We start from the raw sequence: 17790 nt of genomic DNA on the forward strand, positions 1-17790 counted from the left end.
GAGATGAGCCACAGCTGGGTGGTAGCTACAACACCTTGCTGAGCTGAAGTCAGAACAGCGTCACTATACACAGCATTAAATTATTGCTAAGTCAGTAAGCGTTGTTGGAGTAATAAGCATTAGTAAGCATAGTTGGAGAGAGTCTCATATAGGCCTAAAATCTTTATTTTAATAAACTTTTAGGTATCAGAAAGCCACACCCCCCACACCCATTTGTTTGGCATACAAAAGTAAGGCAGAGAAATGCAACGTAATAAGCAGTCTTTCTGGGAAATCAAAGCAGGCATTTGAAAGAAAGCACTGTATAGTCTTTGCCAGTCTGGCCTGGCTGCTATTTTGTAGCTGTTCTCAAATTGCAAGTTCTGTTTTCCAAGAGGAGATGGAAAGAGAGGAGTACTACATTTTTCAGCAGGTCTGACCTGGGATTCAGTCTTGAGGGACAGAGCATTCAGTCCCATGCCAAGAGATGTACTTAAGTATGCATTTAGAATTAAGCATAAAAGCAGTCTGTGTCCCTAAGCTGCACTGTGTAAATGAGTGTATGCATGTTGGCCCAAGAACAGAGATTAGCACTTTGAAGTATCAAGTCTGTAATGCTGTGTAGCTTCTTTATTAACAGATATTTCATTGGCAGGTATGTGTGAATATATGTCACATGTAATATGCCATATACCTAATTTATAAACAGATGTTTACAACGTAATATCACAATTAAATGTAGATGAGAGGAGTAGAGGGGCTGGATTACATATTTCTTTTTCACCCAAATGGGATGCTTTGGCTTTATAATGTCAGAACAAGATACTGCCTTGTATGTTACTTCATGTGGAAATAAGAACCAGCACAAAGTATTGCACTTGAATAAGGAAATGTTTTCCTCTGATCTGGCAGCACATCAACTTTGTGTCCTTCAGGGAGCATGAACATAAGACAGGATGTTTGCCTTAGGTAAAGAAGCTCTGCATGGGTTTATTGTTTGTATTGTTAGTGCCATGGATATATTAAGAAACACTGTTAATCAACTTTATTTTCAAAGCATGTCAAGTTATATTGGTAGTGAGTGACCATATAGCAAGAGAGTCAGCAGTATGTGCTTCTTTCCATTGAATGTAGCTGACCTTGATTCCCTTAGTCTCCAGAGGATTTTGGCTTAGGCCTTAGCTTCAAAACTTTAAAGTTGACTGAGTGTGACTGTTAAATGTTCTTGTGGTTCGTATCTTGTTCTGTGTTTTTAAGCAGTGTCTGTTTCTTTAAAATGTTGGCCTTTGGTCACAACTGTTTGGAGAAGAGGTGGGGCTTAGCCTCTTTGCTGTAATGATTGCTCAGGAAGGTCATACATATTTATTGGGGAAGTGGAAGTAATGAGACAGAAATGGGGAGGGGAGAGCTGAAATTTATTAGTCATCTTTTACCTCTTCCCCCTTCTTCCAAGTTTTAATGGGTTGTGACATACACTGATTGGCGTTTGGGGTTTTTGCTTTGATCACCAAAAAAAAAGTCTTTGTCAGACTCGTATTCATGCCTGAGTTTCTCTATGGGAAGCAGAAGTGTCAAATATTGGTAGTGATCATTTACAAAAATCTATCAAAATACATGCAATCTTTATGTATCATGCTTTTTCATAGATACAAGAATTCTCTTCTGGTTTCTGGACTGGTTCACAGCTTGCATGTTGGGATAAAACTGAAAGACCCTGGTCCTTCTTTCCCAAACTCTCCATTTACCTGAGGGATGAAAACTCCAGTAGGTCCTTTCGGATCTCTATCCTACCACAGGTCTCAACTTTCTTTGTGTTTTCAGTTATGCATTTATTTTTGCTGTTATAAGAGTGCATGTTCTTACAAAATAGGAGCTATTTTTAGCAATAATAGAGAACTGGCTTATGTCTGGATGTGAGGGAAGAAAGTTTAATGAAATTTTAAAAATCAAACTTTCAGAAAAATGACAAAGAAACTTTTGTGCTAAAAGAAGCCCTGATGCCTGAAAGGAAAAAGAAAAACAGTCTCCATTTGAGTGCAGTCTGTGTAGTTCTGAATGAATTCTTCAGACTATCAGGAAAAAAAAAGCAAGTTTTTATTTTGTTTTTCTTGAAGTTTTAGCTACATGAGATGTTGATACACAGCGTCTTTGCTCATTTTGCTCTTCTCATTTTGGGAAGCAAATTGATTTGTTTTCATTGTATTGTGAACTGGAGCACTTTTCCTGAAAATGACACTCTTGGCAATGAGGCTGTTTGATCTCTTCACCAGTCTCTATAACTTGGTTGGTTTCTCTTTTATTAATATTCCATCTCAGCTTTTATAATAAAGTGTACCACTTTCATTTCTGCTCTCTGGCTTTCTTCCCCAATATAGGTTGCAATACAGGCAACCTATCCTCTAACATCACTATTACAGTCTTTTACCTCAGGGGATGTTCAGGAGCAAAGTGGAGAATGAACCTCTTAAGTACACTTTAACTCGAAATATCGTAAAGCCTTATAATAAGCTTTTTCTGTATTGATCATGTAGTTGTCAATCTCTCGTCTTCTCTCAGGAGAAAAGGGGTAAAATGTGACTTAAAGTTATGAACATAAAGCCTTGAAGCTGACACTGAATGCTGTCTGCATCCATTGTATACTGATAATTATTTAAATATTTCTCTAATTTGTGTTCACACCCAAAGTCCTTTCTTACCTTCCTTCCCTTATGAAATATACAATTAAAAAATGGCTTTCATGAAATTGAAGGTGACCTTTACATAACGACTGATTGTGTTCAAATTTAAGCTTAGACTCCCTGAGCTTAATCTCTTACCTGCACTTAAACTTTGACCAGTTTAAAATAATGTATGCAAGCCTGTTTGCCCCTATTCATTCTTCATTTCTAGTGGAATTTGAGTGATTGAATATAAAAATCAAAAGTTCTGGAGATCTCTCTGAACTGTCATCTTCTAAGTACTGTATTTTGCTGCTTCTTAGTCTTTGGCTTCTTTTTTTTTCATTAATAGCTTTATATTCAACCCATTCTTGGGATTGGAGAGAATCTACAGTGCTACCGATTTGGGATCTCTTCCTCCACGAATGCCCTAGTTATTGGTGCTACAGTCATGGAAGGCTTCTATGTAATATTTGACAGAGCTCAGAGGAGAGTGGGCTTTGCAGTGAGTCCGTGTGCAGGTAAGAGAAATACTGTCCTGCACTGGTGAGTCAGGAAACACCTTCCACTCTCCAAAGAAGTGTTTCATCACTTATCTGATGGGAAAAATGTGGCTATTAATGAAGCGCGAAGGGATATTTGTGAGCAATCCCAAAATATTCAAGGGGAGGAAAAAAAGAGCTGTAATTGCACTCTACTACCTTTTGGTGTAAAAGTAAATCAGCCTTAACTTTGGAAATTTTAGCTACATTCTTTCCCTGAGAGAATGTCTTCTTTCTGAGATGTCTGCGTGTGCGTGTGGTTTCCCCAAAACAGTTATAGGAGCATCCTGGTCTTATTGCAGCTTCATTTGTGTAATCCTGTTCTAGTTTGTAGATGAATAGATTCTTCAACTAACTTTTGAAATGTGCAGTGAAATACCATACTAAAGCTTTTCTCTAAATGTAGATTGTGCCTTTTTGGCCTTTCAGAAATACTGAAGAAAAAAAAAAAGCAAAAGATGAAAATGGAACTCAAATTTAGACTTGTGATGTTTTTGTTGTCTCTAAACAAGTAGTGTGCTCAGTGTAAGTAGAAAAGCCATTATCCTTTTGATTGGCTGCTGAGGAAATGTGAAAAAAAAAACCTGATAATTTTTGGTATGAGAAGTGGTTAGCAAGGAAGGGCTGCATGCTTTGTTATACTTCTAGAATCCACTTAAAAAAGTGGGAAACAAAATCCATGATAGACTCTGGTAATCGGTAGCAGCAGTTTATATCATTTAATCCAGTGATTCCTCATCCTTTTGTGTCAAACTCACAACATACACATTGTGCAGTTGATCTCCATGAGTGTCTGGAGTTCCCAGTGAGAGAGACAGGCTAGTCAGAGCTACTATATTTGTGCATTAGTGTCTGACTTCAAAGGACTGAAAATCTTGAGTACAGAACGTTTTGGAGAATCCCCAGTATAGTATGTCAAATGGGAAAGAAAAATGTGTCTGGGAAAACACAAATTTTATAGCCAGGGAAAAGGACTTGGTGGGGGTGGGGGGCAGCTGTTGTGTGTAGAAGGGCCCATTCTTTAATTCTGATTTATCTGTACACTTTGTGACCACAGCGTGTGTTGAGTTGCATAGTTCTGAACCCCCTGAATGCCTCAGAGTTGGGACTACAGAGTGTGCCCGGGTTGTTTCTAGATCATATTCCCAGCACTCTGATAAAATGAATCAGCTTGGGCACAGCACTGTACTAGTGCTCAAGTTAATAGACCTTCTACCTGCCCTGCTCTGAAGCCACCACCAGCGCTGCTGTTACCATCTTCATGTCGTTGATCTACTACTGCCACCTTCTTGCTCACTCAGTTCTCCTGTTTTTTCTCCTTACTTCTCCCTTTCAGCCCCTGCATCACTGATGCACAGGCCAAGCAAGAATACCTGGCTGGTCTGAGCTGACTGTTGAGGGCCACTTGGATCTCTGTACTGCATGATCAGCGAGGGAACATAGTACAGATGCCTCTGTAGTGTCCCTGCACACAACTAGCACAGCTCCAGCAACGTTTGTTAGATTAGGCTCTGTACTGCACCCATCTCACCTCTGTCAGGCTTGCATATTACTGGTTAGGAAGCAAGAATCAAATCTGTGCTCTGTCAGAGTCCTGCCAAGCAAGCAAGCAAGCACTATGTCCTCTCAAGGACAGGCTGATTTCACAGCTCTGGTTAACTGTCTTGCTTTTTCATGATATGCCTTGTTTCACCAAGGAGAGCTAAAAACAAGTAAAAGTTTGGGAATTTCTTCCCCTTGTTGATGAGTCATGGCTATGGCACCACAAGAACATCTTGGAATCCAAATGGGAGCGGAGGAAGGGTGGCATACCCATGTGCAAGTCTCTGTCCCAAATGAAGAAATGTTCTCTGCCCTGGAAAACAGAGTAGTGTCAGAGACTTGCCATGAGAAAAAAAGCAAGAATGACAATGCTTCTTTAATCCCCGATATTGATGTTGGAGAAGGTGAGGACAGTAAGTACTTGAGTGCTTAATGCAACTAGGTAATTGAGCATAAGAAGAGAGATACTACCTAGCTCAGTTGTAGCCCCGGGGCATTTTAAAAGCCTTTTAAAATAAGAAAATAAAAAATCTCTTCATCGTTAACAGGTTCAGAATTGTCGTCTTTGAGCTTGCTAAGAAAAAAAATCTGGATATTTATGTGGGTTGCTTAATGAAGACCTCTATAAGATGCCCTGCAGTGATGAAAGACACATTTTGAGTGCTTCTGGAAGGACAGAGAGTGTAACTTGACAAATATTGCATATCAGGTTTTCCTGCCTGTCATTCTTCCGTTTGCTTCCTGACTGCAATTTTAGCAAGCCTAGAGCTGCCTCCTGCCACTGCCATGCTGCAGCCATTGATGGAAAGGGGTGGGGATGCTCTGACACAGTCTATTAGACTAATGTGGTCAGCGGGGGACTGTAGCCAGCTGGTGCTAATGAGAAGTGCTCTGAAAGTGTATCTTTGTTGAGGAAAAGTCAGGGAACCATAATAACACCTTAATGGTAGTATCACTATATAGAAGCCTAGAGTTTGGCCACTTCATTTGGTTCTACACAACCTTCTTCCAGAGAGGAAGAAATGGGCTTGCTAGAAATGAAAGCTGCATTTACATTAGCTTGGACACATCATAATTCCCAACTGGTGTCAGAAGGCATTTTCTTCTTTTTTGTTTGGCCATGTTCTACGCATATGTCTAACTTAATATTGTGGGAACTCAGCTTCTTGAGAAATCAGATGATATAAGACACTGACTGTCAGATACTGATTTGTGAGACTTTATTCACTTGGGGCAGATGACGTTTTGCTGGATGTGCCATTTATTCTGAATTCACTTCCTCACAGCTTGTGGTTTCCATATTTAACACTACTTTCATCAGAAAACAACTGTGAGCGGTTAGCAGTCAGTGCAGTGTGAAGGATTAAGCTGCCTAACTGGCTTCCTGTGGAGACCCGTCATGTCTTCCATAGCAACTACATTAATGAAATTTATTTGGACCTTTTTAGTCTGTTCGTGGGCTTAAATTAAATTGAATTACTCGTGACATAAATCCTCAGAAATAGCGAAATGTAAAAGACTATTTGGTGTGTCTCTGTTTCTCTGTAATGACTCTTGCTTCCTTGTTTACAATAGAGTGTTAAAACTGAATTTAAGCCCAGGCTTTTATAAGATGTTAAAGAAGTATGTGCTGAATGCAAAAATGGCAGGAACAGGAACAAACCTGTAACTTCACTGAACCCCAAGTTTCTGTTGAGACTTGACTACAGATAAGAAATAATTTATCCCTGCAATCCTCCCTGCACCATTTTAGTTCTCTAGCACATACCAAGAATGAAAGACTCAAAAGAGTTAGATAGAAGGCTGCATGAAGCTTTTCAGTTGTTGCAAGACAGTAAATTTGGTTTTGATCGATAGTTGAAGCCTTTTAAAACTTGTTCTGCTTGTTGCTAATTTCAAATTGTTTCAAATTGCCTGCTGCTGTTAATTTCAGGTATCATCTACTATTTACAGGATGGCTGGGAAAGGTTTTGGATTAGCCTACTTTCCCTTCTTGAGACTAGATGTTCAGATCACCTTAATATTAGAGATGCAACCTAATGGTACCTCAGCATTGAGAGGGATTATACCCCTAATATTTTTATAGTAAGTGAGAAGATGATAAGATTAAGACTTGGGCGATTTTCAGGGAAGAAATGTGCCGAGCATTATCATCATACATAACTTCTACAGCTTTTTAAACAAAAATATGATGAGACAGAATGCACTCCCAGCAAATTTATGGGCACTAAACTGGGGAGATTGGCTGGCATGATCAACTGCAGAGCTTCGGTTTGGAAGGATCTTAATAAACTTGTGGACTGGGCAACAGAAGTCTCATGAGGTTCAATGAGCAAAAGGGCAAAGTTCTGCATCTTGGACATCTGGACCAGAACATTGCCATGTACTGGTACAGTTTGGAAGGGACCAGCTGAATGACGGTCATGTGGAAAAAGAACTGGGGGTTATGGTAGGCCCCAAGTTGAATACTAGCCAACAGTGAATACAAGCCAAACAGCTAACAAGGGGCAACATCCACAAGTTACACTTTAGGAGGTTCAGGTTGGACATTAGGAAGTTCTTCTTCCTCAGAAGTGTGTTGCAGCACTGAAACGCGTTGCCAAGAGAGATCATAGGTTCTCCATCCTTGGAGATTCACAGGACTTGGCTGGACAAAGCCACAGCTGACCGTTGGTGACAGTCCTGCTCTGAGTAGGAGGTGGGACTAGGTGACCTCCAGAGGTCCCTGCCAAGCCGCACTTTACAATTCTATGATAAATTTGATCCACCTTCTGTTCACTTCTTTTTCAAACCACCCAAGGTAGTGAGTGAGCGTGTGTTTGGTCTTTCCAACTTTGAGCTTCTACACAGATGCTATAAAATAGCATTTTTCCAGAGGTGCCATCTTTGTCTTGTGGTCATCAATAATGAAGAAAAGCCCATTTATTCAAGGTCAAGATTTCATTGTAGGTAGCTACTACCAGATGTTCTAATTAAAAGGCAAAATACCTCAATTCAGCTAATGTGTAATAGTCTAAATGTGTGACTGTTAGTTTGTTAAAGGTTTGTTTGAACAATTTAAGTAAATTTCCCCTCTATTTCCTAGCAATTTCTCTGGGGGGTGGAGGAGGGTGAGGGAAAACTTTTATTTTTGGAGGGAAGAAAGCAGAGGCTATGCTGCTGTCAAATATTCTGAAAACGTAATTTAAAATGTCAGCCACTATGGCAACAATTTTGTATTGCCTTTTTAATAGGAGTAATTATTGTACTCAAGCCAAATACAGAGTAATTAGGGACTGTTTATTTTCAAAGCTATCTGCAAGAAGGAAAATTGTGCTGCTTTTTTTTCACTTCTTCAAAATAGTGAATTCCTAAGTAGCAATATTTATGCCTTGCATTTTGCATTAGTATTAAATGTGCTTTAGTTTGTTTTTGCTGCAGGACTTCATAGAGACAGAAGAAATAGTGTATATGGAGGGGGGTGAGATTTCCAGGGAAAATAATTGCACAGTAGACAAAGTGCACTACTGAGACTCTGAACAAAAGGGTTTTGTTCTTTGTCTCTGCCACAGGCCTGCTAGGTAGTCTTTTACAACTCTGACCACTACTGTGCAGCTCGCTTTTCATGTCTCTGTAACAGCAGTGTCTTTTGCAAAGATCTGCTGATGCAATAGGGTGCATGCGCCAGGTCATTGCAATCCAACAAGTTAAAAGAAGATGTGATTTTTACCCACCAATGCCAGAATGCTTGTGGTGCAATCCCAGGCTTCACTCAGCCTACTCTTAACGGTGTATAGCTGCTGAAAGAAGTGTTCCCACACTTGCAGCTGGAGGGTGAGTTGGCTCAGTGAGTGATCAAACAAAAAATTCTTCGTTTTGGCATTTGTTTGTTTTGACAGGTTAGTTTTCTATCAGATCAGCAAGCTGCCCTGACTCTCCTTGCAGCCTACTGTCACTAGAGCCAATACAAGAGGCAGTGAGGGAGAGCAGGACTGCTGCTTTTAGTGGCAGCCTATGATTAAGTTGAATTAAGTCTAATAAGACTTAAACCTTTAAATAATATGAGGTCATGAAGCAAGGAGGCCAGGAAATGAACACCAACGAAAATCTCTCCAAATAAACTGTAAATAAATCAGCCTACCTATTCTGCATTTGTTTCTCTGCAGAGAATGTTAAAGGCCTCCTTCCTGCCTTCCCAAAACCCAAACTACCCTCCTCCATCAAGAAAGTATGTTCTGCACATCTCTCTAAATGTGCTTTCAGGAATCTTGTCTAAGCTGTGTGTAAATGAGAGAGATTGTTTTCAGTAAGGCAGCGTCACTTATGATTTGGCAAGAATGTGTGCATGTGAGTGTATGTAAAACGAACTGTGTATAACATGAAATGAAGTAGGAAGGTTAAAACTGAGGCCTTCTATAAGAAACACACAAATGTGCCCTGGAGTATTCGACTAGAGAAGTAAATTACAGCTGTTTGGAAGAATATTTGTTAAAACGCACAGACGGTACTAACTGCAGGCTCCTAGTTGCCCTAAGCAAGCTAAAGGAAACCCATCCTTCCCCAGCCACAGTCCTGCAGATAGGAAATGCTCTGAATATTTTGTTGCCCTAGGCAACCCACCTGTTCTACCTTTACAATACAGATAGCCCTGTCCACAACTCGGGGGAACTTTGCTGTGCTTGCCATGGTTACTCTGACAACCATGGGCAGCGTAACCCTTTTAAGCAAGTGCTGGTTTAACAAGTATGGGTTTGTGATGGCAATGAAACAGGTCACAGTCTGTGATGTTACCAAGATGGATGGCCGTTCAAAAAAGAGCTGCCCTGGCACCTTCTCTTGCTTTTTGCTTTAGCTGTATCACCTCCGTTTTTTTGAGCTGCTCAGTTAGCTTCTCCCTCGCTGCCCTATGGCACTGCTCCTTTGCATCCCAGCTTCTCACTGCTGCCATTGACCTTCATCTCCACCGTTACCATTTTCTGTACGCTCATCACCTGGCTCTCCTACTTTATCTCATCTTGTTTCTGAACTCTCTCCTCAGCAGCTGCACTTGCAAGGGTATCTGGGCTCCTTTCCGCTCTGCCCAGGACACGGTTCATTTAGGTATCTGGAAGCTAATGAACCTGCATGTTGCTCCCTAAGGCCTGTCTTGGGAGGTAGCAACTACAGCAGATGTAAAAATTGTCTGAGTTGCTTTTCTAGTTGTCGCGAATGTCAGAAACAACAAAAACTCCACAGGCCTTGAATTACTGCAGTGGGTTGGTATTTTGTAAGATTTTTAAGTCTTGTTAAACTGTCATTTCTGTAAAGTTATTCCCAAAAGAAAAGGTGATCTAGTGGCTTCGGCTTTAACTTGTGCTGTGGGAGACTTGAGTTCAATTTCTTCTCTGTTGACAGTCTGTATGCATGCAGGAGTAGCATGGTCTCCCAACACCTCAGGTTCTCATTTTATAAACACACAATGCTTTTATTTTTATTGCAGTGAGAAATACATAAAAAATGAGTGTGTCAAGATGTATGATGATGGAGGGGAGTGGGATATATTTAGGCTAAATCTTTTTCATTGGCCTTTAAATGGTATGTATGGACTTAATGTCTCTCTTTATGTGATTTTGTAGAAGTTGGTGGCTCTCCAGTATCTGAGATTGAAGGCCCTTTCACAACAGCGGATGTTGCAAGCAACTGTGTTTCTAGCGTTTCTTTCCATGAACCAGTGTTGTGGATTGCCTCCTATGCTCTCATGAGCTTGTGTGGAATTATCCTCCTGGTATTGATCATCCTACTGCTTATTCCACCGCGGTGTCAGCACCGCTACACTGACAATGATGTGGTCAATGATGAATCCTCCTTAGTGCGTCATCGATGGAAATGAGAAACTTGATCATGAAACCTGGAACTTAAACACAATGAAGAATAAAGTACTTTGCCAAGGAGAAGAAGCCAATGCCTCAGTCCTTTCTACGTCCGTTACAAATTGCTGTTGAAATCCCTCCAAATATCCTGCATCATGATTTTTTAAGCTTTATTTTCTAACACTGATTCTGGACCAAAGCACTATTAATCACCTCTTAAGTGCTACCATACTGGATTTGCTACTATAGTACAATGAGCCTTTATGCCCTCATTAGTACCTTCTTTTTTTAAAAAAAGGAAAAGAACAAAACACACCATGATGTTCTTCCACTATCTGAACAAAATTATCCCTCCCTCTCACAGAAAAGGAGCTGTCAAAAGTTTCTAACTAATCAAGCCTTGAATGTAGAAAAAGAGAGAGAAAAAACATAATTTTTAATAATTTCTCTTCTTAATCATATTAAATTAATACAGCTTTTTGTTTATACCAGTTAATTCTGAAACTGTGTGCATGGTGCAGGGGAGGGGGAAAGGTCAGACTTCTTCAGCAGATGGATACAAGTGAGGTCAAGAAGAAGAAATGTTGATTTTTTTTTTCCTTCCCCCCTCAAGATTACAGCTGCCACTTGAGAAGGTCACCGTTCCTGAGCATCATTCCAAAAGAGTTTGAGGAGGGGAAAACAGGGAAACAAACTTGTTCAGCCTTAGTGTAAAACAAGACTACCTCTCAGCTTACAAGGATGCTTACCACTGGCAAGCATGTGACTTAGAACTGGTCTTAAAACACAGGAAATTCCGTACAACAAAGTGTAACTCCTTGGCTTCTAAGTAGTTGATTTGATCAAACTAATGTTTCATAACTTTCCATTTCGGCGAACAAAAAAAGCCTCTCAGCTTTCCCCCAAGTGGTTTCCTTTTTTTAATTTTTTTTTAAGTCCATGCTTTACCACCTCTTTCGGTATTTCTAGTGAGCATGTAAGAAAAGACAACCCATTTTTTTTGCTGAGCCCAGCAACCTGAAAGTTCAAGGGATAAAGTACCTGTCTTCATGGATAAACTGTGAAGTGAAAACCTTAGTGCTGGTTTGTTTTTAAACTTGAACAGCAGTTGGAGGTTTTTAGCTTAGCTTCACTGGTGAGTCCATCAAATGAAAAGTGTTTGTACTGACTGGCTGGGAGTGGTGTCTGAGAACAAACACAGTGTAAGACCAAAAACAATAGCGGGAGAGAGCAGGGAGGAATATATTTAAGCAGAACTTTGTGCAAGCACAGATCTTAATGCTGAGGTCAAAAGACGGCATTTTCTTTGCAGACTGAACATATTTTCTTGTATCTAGTCAGTCAGTGTTACACAACCTCCATTGCTTTTCTAAAACTGTTTAATAGTGAGTTTGAAAGATAAGTGATGAAGATAAGATGATAAGGCTGAGAAGTCCAGTGATAACTACTGTATTTTCACACTCAAAACTCATGAGTTATCTCTTTAAAAAAATGAAAAAATTCTTTTGCACTTCAGTGGCAGAGCAGGTTACACATCTGTGTAGGTAACAAAACACGCAGTTTAGCTCAGAATACCAGACCTCCTCCCAATTCACACTGCCTCTGCTTCTGCCTTTGCATGGGATACCCAAAGATGTCTTTTTCAAGAATGGTACTTTTAAAGAGGTGCATATAGTACATGTGAAAATAAAGCACTATTTTTTAAACAAACTTGTGCATTTCACTTCATAACTGGAAGTGCCTGTAAAGAATGTCTTTGTTATTCCTTCCTTTTTAATTCCTGCACTTTCAGATTGCTTGGCTGGACAGAGTGAAATAATTGGTGTTTTGACCTAACATCAGGAAATGTCTTGTCTTGTAATTAGGAGTTGGAAATTGGAGGAATTTTTTTGAGTTTTCCTCCTTCTTCACCTGCCTTTTAGTTTTTAAGGGGAGAAAAACAATTAATTCAAGAACTGTAAGAAAGCTTAAGGGTTTTTCCCCTGTATCTTCCATATGTCTTTTCCCTAATGTCTGTATAATTAGAATTTTTAGTACAGTTTATAACACTTGTTATTTATCATCGTAAACCTACCTTTTTCTCCTGTTGTCATATCACTTGTTAGTTCTGAGATTCACTTGATTGATTCACTTTTTTTTTCCTCCTCTAAGGTGGGGAGGGGAGGAAAGCTCTAATTCTGAGGGTTTCCTCAGGTGAACTGATTGATAAATGCGTCCTTCACATCGTGGTATTTTCACCCCGTGATGCAACTTTCACTTTTGAATGTTTTCTCATTTGTATGAAGCGATAATAAAATCCAATGAGGGATTGTCAGAGATGCAGAGCATTCACTGCCTCCCCGTTCATTTCAGCTGGTATTGTGGGTGCTCACTGCTCATTATAATTGGCGGCCCATACTTGTTGAAATGGGTTGTCAGTATTGTGTCAAAACATTAAAAAAAAAATTCCTTTGAGTTTTTCTCAAAGCAATAGACTTTGATTTGGAAAGAGTGATGTTTCCAATTCTGTGATTCGGTTCCATTCTGTCCTTCTGGGTTTGGTTTGACATATAACAAACCATTTCAAAGTTGCATTCATTTTTCTGTAGTATAGTAATATAAGTAATGCTTTTGTCACCCATTTTAAACACAAATACATTATCAATGTTTGGACTGATACAGTGGCAAAGAGTGACACCTTTTTTTTTTGATTCAGAAAGTAATACCAGTTGTATACTTTTATTTGTTAGCTTCTTCCCTCTCCTCCATTCTGTCTTCTTATCAGAAAAAGTTTTAGGAAGGAATTTATTGGGAAGGGTTCCCAATATGCTTCTTAGTGACAAGCTAGATTTCTTCTAAGTTGTTTAATGAAGTCTTCTTAATGCACTAGATTTCATATAAATGTCTCTCAGTTTTACCTTTCATTTGAATGTCATTGGTCAAGACATTTTAACAGAAATACTTGAATTATATGAGCAATAATCGAGTAGCACAAATGAAATAGTAATATATTCTTGAGTTTTCATGGCATCCCTTGCTACTAAGATTTGGCTTATAGTAAAAATGCTGTTAGTGACATCTGCTAGCAGTACAAACTTCATCTCAGCTTGTAAATTGATACTTAAAGTGGCAGATATTCAGGTGAGTATTGCTTTGTTGCTCTGGCAACAAGAAGAGCAATAGAAACCCTTGAGGGTTCATTTTTAGTCTACAGCACATTAAGAAAAATAATGCTCTTGAGCATTTTTCTGTGAAAGATGAAATGTAATGACAAACTACAGGGTTACCAAGTGTGTCTTATTAGTGATCTCTTTCCCTGATAATTTTTAAAGGAGAGTGCTATGAGGTATTTTATACTCCTATTAACTAACCTCAGAGATGAGAGTAAACCATGCCTTAAAAAACAGAGCTTTGGGTAAAGGTGGTGTTGGAAAATATTCTCTATTTATTATGGAAGACAGGATACTCCCATCACAGTACCTCCCATTACTTGTATACATACTAATGTTTATTGCAGAACTACCATTCTCCTAATGTGAATGTCATATCATGTACCATGAAAATGTCAGAAAACCATGTTTCATTTGATGCTGCTTCTTAGATAATTGATACTATCAGTTCAGTCATAAGGGATTTGGAGCTCTGTCATTTGAGCTCAAGTAGTTTAAACTTCAATTCAAGCATGGGAATATCTTAGTTCTATCCCGCTGCGCTGTCACAGATGCTAGAAATCTTTTGGGGGGCTTTTTGGCTCAATTTAGGTGCTGAAGAAAACAGATAAAGAATTTTTATACGCCTTTGTTTCAGGTTCTGTAAAGAAGTTAGATCGAGAGATTGTTCTGTTTTTAAGGTGAAATGGCTGATATTTTGCATTTGTATGTTGGACCCACTTAAAGGCAATATATCGAGGCAATGTACCAGTACAGTTTTAGCTTTGATGTTGTGCAGGTTAACTAGTGGTAATCACAAAGCAATTGTTTTTGGTATCTTGTGTTAAAATATCAATTACTTAATGATAATTAGCTACTTGTTGGCTGAAGTCAAAGTAGGGTTATTCTACGCAGCTACTTACAGGCAGCTGCTTACAGTGTTACCAGTTGGTTATGTTTCACTGAAGGATGAGTCATTTGGATGCTTAGTTTTTTCTTTTAGATAAGCAAAGGCTTATGTTATGATAGTTGCTTATCATAACTTTTTGGATCTTAAGTTTTCTGATAGTCCAGAATTATTGTACTGTTGAAATGTTCTTTGATTTCTGTAGATGCTTTCAACAACTAGGTCGGTTCGTTGTCTTATTCTGACCTCAGATCTTCCATAATAAAGGGGGTTGGTACAATATCCTGCTGAGGTCAAATGAAATTAAGTAAAGGAAAACAAGCAAGCTACCCATAACTCTACTTCAGTAAAAATTGTAAGAGCATAATTGATTGAGCCTTTTAAAAAAGGTCTCTGCAACTTACCAAGAGATTAGTTGCTGTTAAACTTGACTCTCTGATTGATAAATTGTTCATTTCTGGCTGCTGAAATTCTTGCTGCTGTTCAGAGAAGTGAAAACAGATTGGCAATGGGATACAAGCAATCTTCTGAGCCAGTCAGATTTCCTGGCTTCCAGACCCTCACTAGAATTTAGGCCAGGCTTGCAAGTAATCCAGAGTGCTGGTAATGGCTCTTCAGGAATTTCCCCTGAAATCCAGTTGTTGGCTTCAGCCAAACCCCTGAATGAGGTGGATCCATATTGCAAAAGCTACTGTTATGACATGCACTGACAGAGGGACTAAGGTGGGCTGAAGCTGGCCAGTTGTGCCAAACACAAGAGATGCTGAGCAGCTGAGTGTCTACCAAACTTTGAGGTCAAGGCTGAGACACCTTGGTAGAGCAGAATTGGAGAGCAACTGCAGTTGCTGAAAAGCTGCTATAAGTGCACCTATGTCAGTTTGTCACCTGGCTGCTTTGGTAGGATTCACTTGTTTGAATATTTTGAAAGCAATTGTACTCTCAGGTGCCTATTTCTGTCCACATATCCACTCACATGTGAATAAGGGGCACAAGCATCTCTTAAGTAGAGTTATTAGACATCTGCTGAATAAATTTTTGTTGTATAGTCATTGCACCCTCTCCATGTAACAGTGTATAGTGTTATTTTTCACCCCTAGCAATAATCTGTTTGGAAAAAAAAAAAAAAAGTTATTTTAAAAGATGTTAACATTAATTACTGTAGAGTAATAATACAAGCATGTTTTGTGTTCACATTTTTTTCACTGCATCTAGGCTTTGGCTGGATCTCAGCAGTTAGATAGTTTTTGAAATACTGAAAATTTTACATTAAAATATAAAATGCACATTCAGATTTTTTTTAAGCTAGCCAAGCAGTAAAACACAGAAGGTAATTCTCATTGTGTAAAGCAAATAGCCCTCACTAAATGTTGTCTTTTTCTTTAATTGATGATACTCACTTAAAATCAACATTCTTGATTATAGTTGTTTTCCTACTAAGTCACTAGCTGTGAACCTTCAGATTTTCTGATTACCTTCTGACCCCAGTTCTCCCCCCCAAAATGTTCCAAAAAGTTGAAGACTCCTGTATCCAAAATATAGTGTTTTGACAAGACTTGATTTCCTTGGTGACAGATTGACTTGATTTTCTTTCGGAGACCTATTTTGAAGTAGTTTGTGAGGCTTTAGAAATTAACCAGACTCTAGGTTGAAAATACCTGCATTAAGGTAGCATGTGGGGGGGAGACAATGAGTGCCAAAACTTCATCCATGTCCGTGGTCCCTGAACCTGCCTGTGTGCGAAGATCCCTGTTTGCATCTACGTTTCCTGGACCTCTTTCACTTCCCACTGGGAAATATTTCTTCTTTTCCCACAAATGTCAGCTTTTCTTTCTCCCCACTCCCTCACTTGGGACAGGCTGAGAAAGATGGGTCTGTCCTCCCTGGTCGTCGTCACTGATCCTTTACTTTCTGGCACCAGACTGCTATCCCTGTCTTGGTAGTGGAAAGGACTGGTGTGGATGCTCTTCCCACCCTGGCCTGCTTTCTGGACAGATGAAATTAAGATCTGTAGCTCAAGGACTACTGCATGGCATCCAGGGAATACACTGTGGAAACTACTGATGTATATGTGTACTTTTTCCTTTTTCTCTCTTCTTACAAAATACCCCGGTGGGTGGAGGACCACAAGAAGCAGTGAGAGTTAGCCCCATTCTTTAAGCAGATGAGTAGCCCTACTGTGAAAGGCCTTGCATTTTTTTTGTCTAGTCACAAAGCATAGGGAACCCATTGCTGTCCATTGGCTCTTCCTTCTGACTGAGAAACTTCTGCTTTTTCAAATTGAGCAGCTCAGCCCACTCTGATTTTACAAGGGTGTGTAGTGCAGCAAAATAGCTGAACGAACTACATTGCTCATAACAATGCTCTCATTACAGCCCTCTGCAAAGAGTACCTCCCCCATACAGATTTTCACAGAGCCATGTCAAACCTGTGAAGGGTGTGTCTATTCCTGTGTTGTTAGAGGGGAATTACATAACTGAATGTTTAAATGGCTGAATTTGCAGCATAGCTGTCCTTCGTAAGATTCTGAAAAAAAAATGGATTCAAGCAAGTCATACTGAAGTGATTCTGAAAACTGACAATTTCTTGATAGCACTAAGGCATGGATTACTGTAATATTTACTGGAAAAACTGCTTTGCTAGCCAATACTGTGTGTGTGCATTAAACTATACATAAGACTTATGTCTTACCTGAAAGAGGCAGTTCACTACTTTTATTGAAGTTTTATATGGAGATGTAGAAATCTTTTAAGACTAACTATGTCAACTGTTACTTGATAGTTCTTTTGGAAACATCACTTAAGGAAATGATCCCATCTACTAGATGAATTTTTTCACCTAATTTTTTGTATTAGATCAGATTTAACATTGAAAGGAAAATGGGACCAAAACTTTGAAAAAAGGGGTACAATCTTTTTTTTTTTTTTTTTGTATTTTTATTCAGTCTTCAGCTGATGTTAGGATGTGTGTCCCATTACTGCTAAGCCTCATGACACAATTTTCCAAAGGTTGGTGTTTTATACTTTCAAGTCTTGCCATTTTCAGACACTTTGTAAAAATCAAAATTTCTGCTGCTTAAAATAAATGATTAATTCTTTCAACCCATTGTGTCTTTTTAAATCCTGTTAAGATAATCTTCAAAGCTAATAAATTATATACAAACAAATTATTCCTAGTACTTTGAGACTGTCAATTGTACCTTCTGCATTT

At 39.1% G+C, this 17790-nt stretch overlaps 1 protein-coding gene across 2 annotated transcripts in view; it reads left to right on the forward strand.

The window, feature by feature from the left end:
* The window catches only part of BACE2 (beta-secretase 2), a 56187-nt gene extending 38506 nt beyond the window's left edge, over positions 1–17681 (forward strand). For both annotated transcript variants that reach the window (XM_064525269.1, XM_026121507.2), the window contains 3 exons: positions 1626–1775; positions 2989–3157; positions 10315–17681. In XM_064525269.1, coding sequence (XP_064381339.1) covers positions 1626–1775; positions 2989–3157; positions 10315–10568 — 573 coding nt within the window. In that variant the 3' untranslated portion in view covers positions 10569–17681. The remainder of the gene's footprint in view (positions 1–1625; positions 1776–2988; positions 3158–10314) is intronic.
* The last annotated feature ends 109 nt before the right edge of the window (positions 17682–17790 follow it).

Source organism: Dromaius novaehollandiae, chromosome 1 (assembly GCF_036370855.1).
Source record: "Dromaius novaehollandiae isolate bDroNov1 chromosome 1, bDroNov1.hap1, whole genome shotgun sequence".
NCBI classification, from domain to species: domain Eukaryota; kingdom Metazoa; phylum Chordata; class Aves; order Casuariiformes; family Dromaiidae; genus Dromaius; species Dromaius novaehollandiae.